The sequence below is a fragment of the Nannobrachium achirus genome, assembly GCF_963921795.1.
Source record: "Nannobrachium achirus genome assembly, chromosome: 22".
NCBI classification, from domain to species: domain Eukaryota; kingdom Metazoa; phylum Chordata; class Actinopteri; order Myctophiformes; family Myctophidae; genus Nannobrachium; species Nannobrachium achirus.
The window spans coordinates 52,898,634-52,911,916 of record NC_137829.1 but is presented as its reverse complement, the minus strand read 5'-3'; the positions used below and the strand labels follow the sequence as shown (position 1 = coordinate 52,911,916).

Genomic DNA, 13,283 nt, shown 5'->3' with positions numbered 1-13,283 from the left:
CGGGCTCTTGATTTTGGAAAACAGAATTTCAAAGTACAAACAAATATGGATTCACATTTACTAAATTCTAGTGTAAACAAGCAAGCATGAAAAAGTCGTAAAGTGATTATTGCGTAGCCAGACGATCTTAATCCACGTAAAAGTAATGCACAAGTATTAACTATTAATTAATTATTTAAATTGCTATATCAACATGTAATTATCTGAAAGGTCTATTGCACTCTATAAATCTCCTGTCATATGTAAATGAATAGACTATTCATTCACAAAAAAAAGTGTGGAATGTGGTAGAAAGATTTATAGTGTAACAAATAAGTGTACTGTATGTGTCTAAAGAATCTCACAAGGCTACTTACTCTTTTAGATGTACCTGCAGCTGTCAACACATGTCTAACAGCTGAGTTCTCTCCCCCACCTATGCTTGCTCTCTCACTCTGTCAGCAAATCTGTACCCTGTGTATCTATTTGTATGTTGCTTTATCTTTAGTACACAATCCTTATAAGAACATGTTTAGAATAGCATCTGTGTCAGAATGGACTATAAGAACTGTAGGATAATGGTACAGGGGAGGCTTGTGCCCAGAGGGGCTGAGAGGAGAGGCCAGGATGCCTGCTCCTCAAAGGATCTGTAATGCTGATACTCTGTTCAACTTCTTGCCTCTTTGAATAAACCTTTGTCAACTCTTCAAATCCTTCATCCTTGTGGAACATTGAGGGCATGTGTACAGTGTGAGTCGTACAACAACATGGTGTCCATAGTGAGGGCATGTGTACAGTGTGTGAACAACATGGTGTCCATAGTGAGGGCATGTGTACAGTGTGAGTCGTACAACAACATGGTGTCCATAGTGAGGGCACGTCTACAGTGTGAGTCGTACAACAACATGGTATCCATAGTGAGGGCGCGTGTACAGTGTGAGTCGTACAACAACATGGTCTCCATAGTGAGGGCACGTGTACAGTGTGAGTCGTACAACAACATGGTGTCCATAGTGAGGGCACGTGTACAGTGTGAGTCGTACAACAACATGGTGTCCATAGTGAGGGCACGTGTACAGTGTGAGTCGTACAACAACATGGTATCCATAGTGAGGGCACGTGTACAGTGTGAGTCGTACAACAACATGGTGTCCATAGTTAGGGCACGTGTACAGTGTGAGTCGTACAACAACATGGTATCCATAGTGAGGGCGCGTGTACAGTGTGAGTCGTACAACAACATGGTATCCATAGTGAGGGCGCGTGTACAGTGTGAGTCGTACAACAACATGGTCTCCATAGTGAGGGCATGTGTACAGTGTGAGTCGTACAACAACATGGTGTCCATAGTGAGGGCACGTGTACAGTGTGAGTCGTACAACAACATGGTGTCCATAGTGAGGGCACGTGTACAGTGTGAGTCGTACAACAACATGGTATCCATAGTGAGGGCACGTGTACAGTGTGAGTCGTACAACAACATGGTGTCCATAGTTAGGGCACGTGTACAGTGTGAGTCGTACAACAACGTGGTATCCATAGTGAGGGCGCGTGTACAGTGTGAGTCGTACAACAACATGGTATCCATAGTGAGGGCGCGTGTACAGTGTGAGTCGTACAACAACATGGTCTCCATAGTGAGGGCATTTGTACAGTGTGTGAACAACATGGTGTCCATAGTGAGGGCACGTGTACAGTGTGAGTCATACAACAACATGGTATCCATAGTGAGGGCATGTGTACAGTGTGTGAACAACATGGTATCCATAGTGAGGGCATTAGTACAGTGTGAGAACAACATGGTGTCCATAGTGAGGGCATGTGTACAGTGTGAGTAGTGAACAACATGGTCTCCATAGTGAGGGCACGTGTACAGTGTGAGTCGTACAGGCATTCTGTTTTTGTTTTATTTATTGGAGAAACAGCGTAAAAGTCAAACTTTAGGGAAAGGATCATTTCCATGCCTAAGAAGGAGCTAAGGTTACAATTAGAAAAGGTTTCAGGTTAGGATTAGGCATTTAGGGGCGGCTCCAGAGAATTGTGACTGGGGGGGCTATGGGGGAGCAGGGGATAATTAATTTTGGCAACAAACAATAATGAATAGTTCTAATATGACAAACGAGATTCTCTCGCTTCTAGGGTATGGATAACTGAACAGACCAGATCATTGGCAGTTTCCAGCTCCAAATCTGAGGACTGCTTTCATCCCCCCGAACCCTCCAAACGGGAGTCCCCCAGGGATCCGTACTTGGCCCTCTGCTGTTCTCCCTGTACACCAAATCCCTTGGTGCTGTAATCTCTGCTCACAATCTATCATATCACTGCTACGCTGATGACACTCAACTGTTTTTGTCCTTCCCCCCTTCTGCCACCCAGGTGGAAGAGCGCATTGCTGCATGTCTGGCCGACATCTCACAGTGGATGTCAGCCCACCACCTCAAGCTGAACCCGGAGAAGACGGAGCTACTCTTCTTCCCAGCTAAGTCTTGCCCCAGGCAAGATCTCACTATTTCCATAGATAATGCATTGGTGACTTCAGTTCCGACTGCTAGAAACCTTGGTGTGGTCCTGGACACCCAGCTATCATTTAAGGCACATATTGCATCAGTCACCCGGTCCTGTAGGTTCACACTCTATAACATCCGTAAAATCAGACCGTTCCTCACCCAGGAGGCAGCGCAGCTCCTCATTCAGACATCTGTCATATCAAAACTCGACTATTGTAACTCTCTCCTCACTGGTCTCCCGGCATGTGCACTTAAACCTCTCCAACTGATCCAAAATGCCGCGGCACGACTGGTCTTCAACCAGCCTAAGTTCTCACATGTCTCTCCCCTTCTCCGCAGCCTCCACTGGCTCCCGGTTGCGGCCCGCATGGAATACAAAACACTGATGCTGACCTTCAAAGCAGCCAAAGGTATGGCTCCTCCATACCTCCAAAAGCTGATCAACCCCTACACCCCCACTCGTTCACTTAGATCAGCCAACACAGGGATGCTGACCGAACCCTCGCTAAAAACTCCAGGGCAAAAATCCACTCGTCCGAGACAGTTTGCCCTCTTGGCTCCCAAGTTGTGGAATAAACTCCCTGTCGCACTTAGAACAACGGACTCACTCGCTACCTTTCGCCGTGGACTGAAGACTCACCTTTTCAGACTCCACCTAAACCCTTAGCACTACAGTAAAATCAATGACCATACATGAAGCTAGTTAACATTTGTTTGTTAGGTTTCTTTAGAACTTGATTATATTGTGTTTTTCTCTAGATAGATATCCATTTACATTGTTATATTGCTGTTAATGTACTGACCTATTATCTTGTTTATTATTGCGATGTTGTATCTGCTTATTGTAAGTCGCTTTGGATTAAAAGCGTCTGCTAAATGCCTAAACTGTAAACTGTAAACTGTAGGTGATTGGATAGGGTTTTTGTGAGGCTGAAGATGCTTTCCAGCATAAAAAGTATGATTTTATAGTATGGTTTACATAGAAGTCAGTCAATTGTCTGTCACATATTCATATACATTGTATTTATGTATTCCTTAAATAATTTTCATCAGTATTGGGTTTGTGGGGTGGGGGGGCTTAGGGGGTGCTAAAGCCCCCTCTAGCCCCCCCCCCCCCCGGAGCCGCCACTGACGCCTAAGGTTGTCGATTGGGAAATTGAGGTTAGGAGAAAGATCTAAAACATGTTATTTTATTGAAACAATCCCCACCAGGCAGTGCGTGCGTACCTGATGTTTGACAGCTTCTGAAGGAGGATGGAAAGCTTCTCCAGCACTGGGAGCTCCGTGTGAGGGTTCTTCATGAGCTGAGAGACCGTCTGGAAGAAGTCCTCACAACTACACACCTCCAGGAAGGGTACTAGGAGGCCTACACACACACACACACACACACACACACACACACACACACAGTCACACACACACACACACACACACACACACACACACACACACACACACACACACACACACACACACACACACACACACACACACACACACAGTCACACACAGTCACACACAGTCACACACACACACTAGGGCATTAACGACTGGTGATTTTTGCAAGTCGACTCGACTCAGTAAAAAGTTGAGTTGAAGTCGACTTTATCGTTTGATGACGTCATCACATCACACACGACCCCCCTAATTTTGAGGGGTCCCCAGATGATTAACTCAATGTGAAACACAGTTTTCTCACTCAACTGTAAACAAACCAACATAAAGTTTAAGTGTATAGGTATCTGCACATTTCTAAAGTGACAATTTAAGGACTTTTTAATACCTCTAAAATGACAAATGAAACATTGGCCAGATTGTCAAATATATAGTGGCAGACATTTTGAAAATAGCAGATCTAGATCTGCTATTTTCACAATAGAATCATGTTATACCAAATGTAATGTAGCACTGTAATATTGGATCATTCCGTTCTTGACAATAAGCAATCCTACTGTTTGAATGGTGTACAGACGCACACATGGAGCAAATATAATGATAGAAAAAAATTACAATGGATTTTCTTTTTTTCAACTTCGACTTTCTCTGGTGGGAGTCGACTTGTGTAATGAAGTCGACTCAGTCCACTTGTCGACTTTTTCGTTAATTCCCCAACACACGCGCAGGCATAACGTAGGCAGGCATAACGTAACTCAGGCATAATGTTTTGTCCAATGTTGAAAGCCATTCATCTTGTGGCTGTTTGATTTGATAAGGACGCTGAGCGAACTGAACAAACAGTAAATTAACTCATGCGTCGCTGCATACACACAACCACCACCGGCCCAGCACTCTGGATGTGCAATAACTGCTGAATGATCCCACAAACAAGCTGAGCTCCAAGGAGGAACACGGGACCTCAGATTATAGTATTAAAATGTATTTTTTTATATCCAATGTATTTGTATTTAGGTTCATAAAGTTAACATGAGTATATACTGTAACTACATTTAAGGATTCCAATTAAAAAATAACACAAAATTATTCAGGATTCCAATTCAAAAGAAGCAAAAATAGCCGATCTACAAGCTCAAAACGCATCGCGTTTGCGATGCGTTTTGAGCTTGTAGATCTGCTATTTTTGCTTCTTTTGCATGAGATACTAGAATGACAAAGTAGGACGTAGCAATATGCAATGTGGCCCTCTGGAGTGAAGGTGGAAATATGTGTCCGAACACAGCTGAGGGCTAGTCATTGAAATTTTTTTCATTTTCATTTTTTCATTTCATTTGAAAGCTGGGAATCATAGCTACAAAATGATATATGGTTGTGAAGATTGACCCAACAGTTTTGTAGATATGGCTTATAGAGTTATGCCATGCAGAAATACTAGATCTGAGAAATTCAGCCTTTTAGATGAAATGTAACCTGCAAAATGTGAGGTTTCTCTTCACATTAATTTAAAAAAGTCTTATTTACATGCAGAGAAGCTCTGGCGTTTAAGTGAAATGTAGCCTGATATTTATGAAATGCTTTTTGTGGCCTAAAGCTGTGCTTTCCAAAATGACTGCCCCTCTGCTATGCTGGGACACATATTGTGGCCCTCGCCATCATCAAAGTTGCCAAAAAATAGCAGATCTACAAGCTCACAACGTGACGCAAAGCTGCTTGCTCAAGTCCTTACTAAAACCAAGAAAGTGAGGCATATCACCCTAGTTCTTAGATCGGTACAGAGGCTGGTTCTGTCAAAGAATTGATTTCAAAATACCACTGTTGTTTTATAAGCATTGAATGGATTAGGGCCGAAATACACTTCTGATCTCGACGTGCTACCTTAAGAACTATCCATACCTCCGAGGCCGTGTGGGACAGATCTGTTTCTGAACGTGGAGATGCATTACGACTTAATGCACCATATCTGGAATAAACTGCAAGAAAAGTGCAGGCCTGCTACAACTCCCTCTGCTTTTCTGTTTGCCGCTGCTGCCTTTTACAGAGTATTTATTTTATTAATCATTTCCTTTGCTGTATAATTTAATTATCTTATCGTTCTGTTTCGTTTTAACTTCCTCTCATTTTTTATTGTATTCAAATGCCCTTTTATAATGTGCTTCTTCTGGGTCTTCAGTGCTCCGTGTCTCAATGTCTCAATGTCTAAATGTCTAAATGTCTCAATGTTTAAATGTCTCAATGTCTAAATGTCTAAATGTCTAAATGTCTCAATGTTTAAATGTCTCAATGTCTCAATGTCTAAATGTCTAAATGTCTAAAGTCACAATGTCTAAATGTCTCAATATCTAAATGTCTAAACGCTTCATGTTGTGTGTAAAGCACTTTGAATTGCCTTGTTGTTGAAATGTGCAATACAAATAAAACACGCATCCCGCAAATATGAAATCACACAACATTGTTTTTTTTTGTTTTTTGCATGCCAACAAGGATTTATTGCTAGTAATCTGTCAGTGATTTGTTATTTGTGGGATGTGCTGCTGCCTGTTTGTTTATTATTAATTTCAGCCTTGATACAGTAGCAGTTACAATAAAATGTGTGAAGAAAAGCTGTCGCCGGGATGCTGGCTTGATTACAGCGCACATTAAAATGATTTGATCATAACTGCAGCTTTGGGAGAGATGCTTGTTTACACAACATTAATTAGCCTTTCTCAAAAACAAAGCCATTGCTAGTTTTTTTTCCCTTCATTTTTTTTCTAAACCACTCATATATACTTACTAAACTAAGACTCCGTTGTCGGCTCTGTTCTTAGTCCACTCTTTTCTTCCCTCACAACAAACCTTCTTAGCCAAACATCTGCTGTACAAGCTCACACTAACAAGCTACAAGCTTACAGAGAGCTCATTCTATAGGAGCTAGATGTAAACCACTTATTATGTTGTTGTTATTGTTGTGTTTCTCACATATTTGGTGTTCTTTTCATCTTACTCATTGTGTGTGCCAGCGATACATACTGTAACTACTAGTAAGACACCTCAGGGTGACATGCGACCTCGCCCTAAAGGGCGAGGTCGCGCCAATTCTTGACTATCTGGCCAACCACAGTGTTTCTCTGACGATTCTAGTTGTTATCATTCTGGGGGGAGTTTGTTCATGTTTTTGTGAGGGTATCAACCCTAGGAGACACGGGGAGAACATGCAAACTCCACACAGAAAGGCCCTATCTCCAACCCCACCGAGGGTGTGAGCGATGGGGCCTAAACATGGAAATGTGGAGAACACTATATATGGAGATAGTCCAGTCCATCATGTCATAATGGGACTACCGTCATAGACAGTAGCCATTGTTAGGCCGGAGTCAATGGCTGTGTTTATGACGGTAGTTCCATATGACATATTGGACTAGACTATCTCCATATATAGTGTTATCCACATCTCCATGTTAGGACTCATATATGGGCATAAAAAGTATGTCATGTGACATCACTTCCTGTACAGACAGTCAGCCATTGACTCCGGATTAACAATGGCTACTGTCTATGACGGTAGTCCCATATGACATATTGGACTAGACTATCTCCATATATAGTGTTATCCACATCTCCGTGTTTAGACAGCCAATGACTCCGGCCTAACAATGGCTACTTTCTATGACGGTAGTCCCATATGACATGATGGACTGGACTATCTCCATATATAGTGTTATCCACATTTCGTGTAGCCGCCCTGTACAGGAAGTGATGTCACAACTCGCTGACATCACACTGACATCACAGAGGATACGGAAGGACGGTCACGAGGATACGGAAGGAAGGAAGGAAGGAAGGACACTCAAGCGACACGATTCTTCAGAGTATATGCGACCTTCTGTCGCAACCACACAACAATACATACTGTAACTACAATACATACTGTAACTACAATACATACTGTAACTACTGTACCACACTACAATACATACTGTAACTACCAGTAAGACTTCCTAATCAGGAGATAAGCGACCGTCAGGTCGCAGCGTGATTTTAGGGCAAAATGTGTAGGAGCAGTGTCCAAAAATGTGTTTGAAAAAATCGGCCAGATGGTGGCGCTATATGGGACAGATCCATGTTGATGACATGAGTGTAGACATACTGTGTACCGATTAGCGTGATTTCAGGGCAGAATCTGTAGGAGCAGTGTCCAATTTTTTTTTGGAAATAATCGGCCTGATGGTGATAGATGATAGATAGATAGATAGATACCTTTATTATCCCAAGGGGGAAAATGTGTTGCCCAGAGGCAGCACAGCAGTATAAGGTTATTTACAAAGTTACAGAGAAGTATGAAAAAGATAAAAAGAAAAAACAAGAACAGAGTACAGAGTACAGTAAGTACAGTAAGAGCAAGGTACAACAGGAAAGGGAACGAATAATATATATACATAAAGTGTCTTAAAGCACGACTATCAAAAAATAATACAGTGCCCAAATCAAAGTGACCATACAGTCAATGCTAGTTAGTGCAACAAGTATCTCTACATCATGTCAAACACAAGTAGAAATACTAAAAGAAAACTACTAACACAACCTAATAGTGCAGTGTCCAAAGGTCAGAGCGATAAAAACAACTATTAAAAAAGAATAAAAATAAACAAGAAAGGGTGATGCGGCAAGACGCACAAAAAAACACCCTCCCTGGAAGGTCCTTAGAGGTCAAAGTCAGTGCAGATATAGTTCCACTAAGGAAAAAAGGCTACCATCGTCCTACGTTAGGAAGGTAGTCCTTGTCAATCGACCGTTGTGTGTCTCGTTGTACAGCTTGAGAGCAGCCGGTACAAAAGACTTTCCTAGTCTCTCGCATCTCCGCCCTGGGTAGACAAAACGGTCATTTCCTCTCTTACTCCAGTAACTGAAGATCTCAAGATGGAGGGGGTGGGAGGAGTTGTTCAAGATGGAGTCCAACTTCCTAGCCGTTCGCACCTTGGCAACTTCCTCCACCCCCTGCAGAGAGGACCCAACAACAGAGCCCGCTTTCCTAACCAGTCTATTTAGGTTAAAGGTGTCGCCCGCTCTGTTGTTGCCACCCCAGCAGGTTATTCCAAAAAAGAGGACACTTGCCATGACAGACTGGTAGAACATCTGTAGCATCCTATTGCACACGCCAAACGATCTCAGTCTTCTCAGGAAGAACAACCTGCTTTTCCCCTTGCTGTGAATCGCCTCTGCGTTGTTCGACCAGTCCAGTGAACTGTTCAGGTGCACTCCTAGGAATTTGTAGTTGTCCACAAACTCCACCACCTCTCCATTAATGGTGCTTGGCACCGGGGGGACTCTCTTGGAAGTGCGGAAGTCCACCACCATCTCCTTGGTCTTGCTCGCGTTGAGCCTGAGGTGGTTGGCCTCACTCCACTGCACAAAGTCCTTAACCACACCATCGTGCTCAGCCGTGTTGTCACCCGAGATCTGGCTGACCACCACAGTGTCGTCTGAGAACTTCTGCAGGTGACAGGTCTTGGAGTTGAAGCGGAAGTCCGATGTATAGAGAGTGAACAGGAAAGGTGAGAGCACAGTGCCCTGGGGGGCACCCGTATTGCTCACCAGCACATCAGACCGACAACTCTGCAGCCTCACGTACTGTGGTCTGCCTGAAAGGTAGTCTGTGATCCATGCCACCAAGCCCTTGTCCACCCCCATCAGCGCAAGCTTCTCTGCCAGCAGAGGAGGTTGGATAGTGTTGAAAGCACTGGAGAAGTCAAAAAACATGATTCTGACCGTGCAGCCCAGATCTTCCAAGTGGATGAATGCCTTGTGGAGCATGTAGGTGATGGCATCGTCAACCCCTATGTCAGCCTGGTAGGCAAACTGAAGGGGGTCCAGGTGTTCACTGACCGCCGGTCTCAATTGGTTCAGTACCAGCCGTTCAAAGGCCTTCATGACTTGTGATGTCAGGGCAACTGGTCTGTAATCATTGAGGACCGAGGGACGGGTCTTCTTAGGCACCGGGACAATGCAGGAGGACTTCCAAAGTTGTGGTACCCTCCCCGTCCTCAGGGAGAGATTGAAGAGATACGTGAGGGGGACAGCGAGCTGCTCTGCAGCAACCTTAAGCACCTTAGGGTTGATGTTATCAGGTCCCGCAGCTTTCCAGGTGTTGATTTGTGCGAGTTGGCGCCTCACTTGCTTGGTGGTGAGAGTCAGCGGAGATGAAGGTGCAGGGGAAGGTGCAGGGGAAGGCCCAGCAGCAGCTTGTCGAACACTAACAGGAGCTCCGTCAAACCGGTTGAAAAAAAGGTTCATCTCGTTTGCCAGCTCCCCCGTGCCTGACACAGTTGAATTAGCAGAGCCGTACCCCGTGATCTTTCTGAAACCACCCCACACTTGTCTAGTGTTGTTCTCCTGCAAACAGTTCTCCAACTTAGCCTTGTAGCACAATTTTGCCTGAGCTTTGAGTACTTTAAGCTCCTCCACCACCACCCTCACACCCTCCGAGTCTCCCGCCTGGAACAGATCCTTTTTCCTCTTAAGGAGGTGAATGATTTCTTTTGTCATCCAAGGTTTGTTGTTAGAGAAGCAGCGAACCTTCTTAGTAGGAACGCACACCCTCTCGCAAAAACAGATATAGTCAGAGATAACCTGACAGAGGCTATCTACATCATCTCCGTGTTCACTGAAAAATGAATCCCAGTCTGTCATTTCAAATTCGAACCTAAGTCTCTCTTCCACCTCGTCTGACCAACACTGAACATCCCTGATGATAGGGGGCACTCTCTTCACAACAGGTGGCGCTATATGGGACAGATCCATGTTGATGACATGAGTGTAGACATACTGTGTACCGATTTGTGTGATTTTAGGGCAAAATCTGTAGGAGCATTGTCCAAAAATGTGTTTGAAAAATGGCTCTCTTGGCGCCGCTGAGGCGGACGCGTGGGTACCGGCCCCGGCTCCCCCGGTCGCTCCTAGCCCGAGTTACGGCATTTTATGAGCGCTGCAGTGGCGGGGTCCTCCACTAGGGGCATCCATTCTGGAGCACCAGGAGTCGTGGTCCCCAGGAATTCCGCGTGAACAGCCCCGTTTGGGTGGTCATTTTTGCACTTTTGGGCGGCAGCGGAAGGGGGTCCCTGGGGGTCCCTGGAGCTCCGGGGGTCCCTGGTGGGGTGGAGGTTGTGGATTGGCAGGCAAGGAGTGTGTGTGCAAAGTTTGGCATGGATTGGGGTAACGGTGGCGGAGATATGAGTTGGGGAAAAGTGTGACATGACGGACAGACTGACTGACAGACTGACTGACTGACTGACTGACTGACTGACTGACTGACTGACTGACAGACAGCCGGTGGAGGTTTTGGTAGTAACAATACATACTGTAACTACCACACAACAATACATACTGTAACTACCACACAACAATACATACTGTAACTACCACACAACAATACATAGTGTAACTACCACACAACAATACATACTGTAACTACCACACAACAATACATACTGTAACTACCACACAACAATACATACTGTAACTACCACACAACAATACATACTGTAACTACCACACAACAATACATACTGTAACTACCACACAACAATATCTGAGATCCAAGGTTTGTAGAACTGAATCGCTCACTGAAAAATAACACGACTGCTTATCTTACTCAATACCAGACAACAGGCAGGACGTACTGTAAATTGGTAGGTTATCAATATAAGTTGATTGTTTTATGAAAGTAACATTTTCATCGTAATCTGGGAGTACATTAGCCTGGTTCAGACACTGAATCGCTAGCCACACCCCTTTAAAATGTTGTTTTGGCGATTCAGGGGTCCGGTGTTGTGTGTTCTCGTTTGGAAATCCGCACGGCGAATCAGCGTCTTGTGATCAGCGTGGGTGGGGTTTTCCCAGAACTCATGTGCAATTCGCCGCCGCCGGACGGGACCGCACACATCGCGTCGCGGTAAAATGCGATCGTATCGATCTCGCTATGAAACATCAGTAGCAGACATGTTATGTTGTGTTTGATTACTAATTCGTTGTGCTCCTATTCTGCCTGTTTCTTTGGTTAGCAAGTAGCACTAGCAAGCAACAGGCTAGCCACTAGCCAGCCACACGTAACAACACTACGTCATCTGCGGTGAACCAATCGCAGAAGACTGCCTCTTTGGCTACGCCCATCCCAGAAACAGCTCTGGAGGGAAGCACTTTCTGACTGAATAATGGAGTGAAACGAAATGTCAATTCCGGCTGAGTGTCAGGCTGGGAGTACATCACAGTGAGAAAAAAAAAATCTAAATGTTGTAATAGAAAATGCTTGTGTTGTGAAGCCCAGGCCTTCTGGTCTGTTATGTCTAGCAAATGCATTCAGTTTTAACCAAGCCCCCAGAACCCTGGGGGAGCCCTGAAGCAAAAGGGACATGGTGCCCGTTTGAGGTACTGCAGTTGGGGGCTTCTAATCACGAACACGCATCTAGGCTTCTTTGTATTGACGCGCGTTCATACCGGAAGTGCTCGTTCATGAATTGGAACCCCAGCGCGTCCATGAACACAAACTATGACGCAAAATGCGTCACAGTGGCCCCACTACATCACGTTTCAGAGGCGTCTCAAACGCGGAAGTACGCTTCATGCGCTGGGTGAGCAACTCAATGCAAGTGGACGGGCGGGGATATCTGGTGTCCTCTCTATTCTTATTATAACTATTATCTGCCAAATACATGGACATTGTATATTGACAAACCTGCACCTTGACATGAACCCAGAGATTACACACATTTATCAATAGACCAGTTTAGCTATATGGAAAGGAAAAGTAATTAAACCCCTCCTTTTAATTTTTTCTTCTTGAAAATGCTAAATACAATGGACAAGTAGGTAGTATCGATACAATCGATTGTTTGCACTGCCGATTCGATACGATACAAAATAAAACGATACGATTCGATTTTAGCGGTTTTCATTTCGATATACTTCGAATTTTTAAGTTAAAAACGATATACAGTGACTATATGGTTACACCCCTAATGGCTGCTGTCAGCAGCAACTCTACTGCGAATGCTTGCATAATAACATTATTGTGAATGGTCCCAATTTACACCTTATCGGTTTCCCAGGCGTACTGTAGCTCACCTCTCTCTCCGACAACAAAAAAATGTCTGGAAGCCAAAAGAGGTTTTATCGCCCCCTTGGCTCCGCGCTGTGATGCGTACTTATCGTCCTTTTTCCATGTGCGCTAGATCTTGCCCAGATGTGGCTGGACAAACACAGATGGACAGACACACATGTGCTTCACTAGGTACACTGGGTCCCCACGTGAGACTTCAAACGGCCCGGGTCAGCACCGAGCTCTGCTTGTCCACCGTGATTTAGTGGGGTGGGGGTGTGTGTGTGTGTGTGTGTGTGTGTGTGTGTGTGTGTGTGTGTGTGTGTGTGTGT

The 13,283-nt window shown here is 44.6% G+C and overlaps 1 protein-coding gene across 1 annotated transcript in view; it reads right to left on the bottom strand.

Annotated features, from left to right (window-relative positions):
* The window catches only part of ccdc138 (coiled-coil domain containing 138), a gene marked incomplete at its 5' end in the record, with an annotated part of 61,690 nt that overhangs the window by 3,290 nt on the left and 45,117 nt on the right, over positions 1 to 13,283 (bottom strand). The window contains one exon of the mRNA XM_080753498.1: positions 3,714 to 3,852. Coding sequence (XP_080609624.1) covers positions 3,714 to 3,852 — 139 coding nt within the window. The remainder of the gene's footprint in view (positions 1 to 3,713; positions 3,853 to 13,283) is intronic.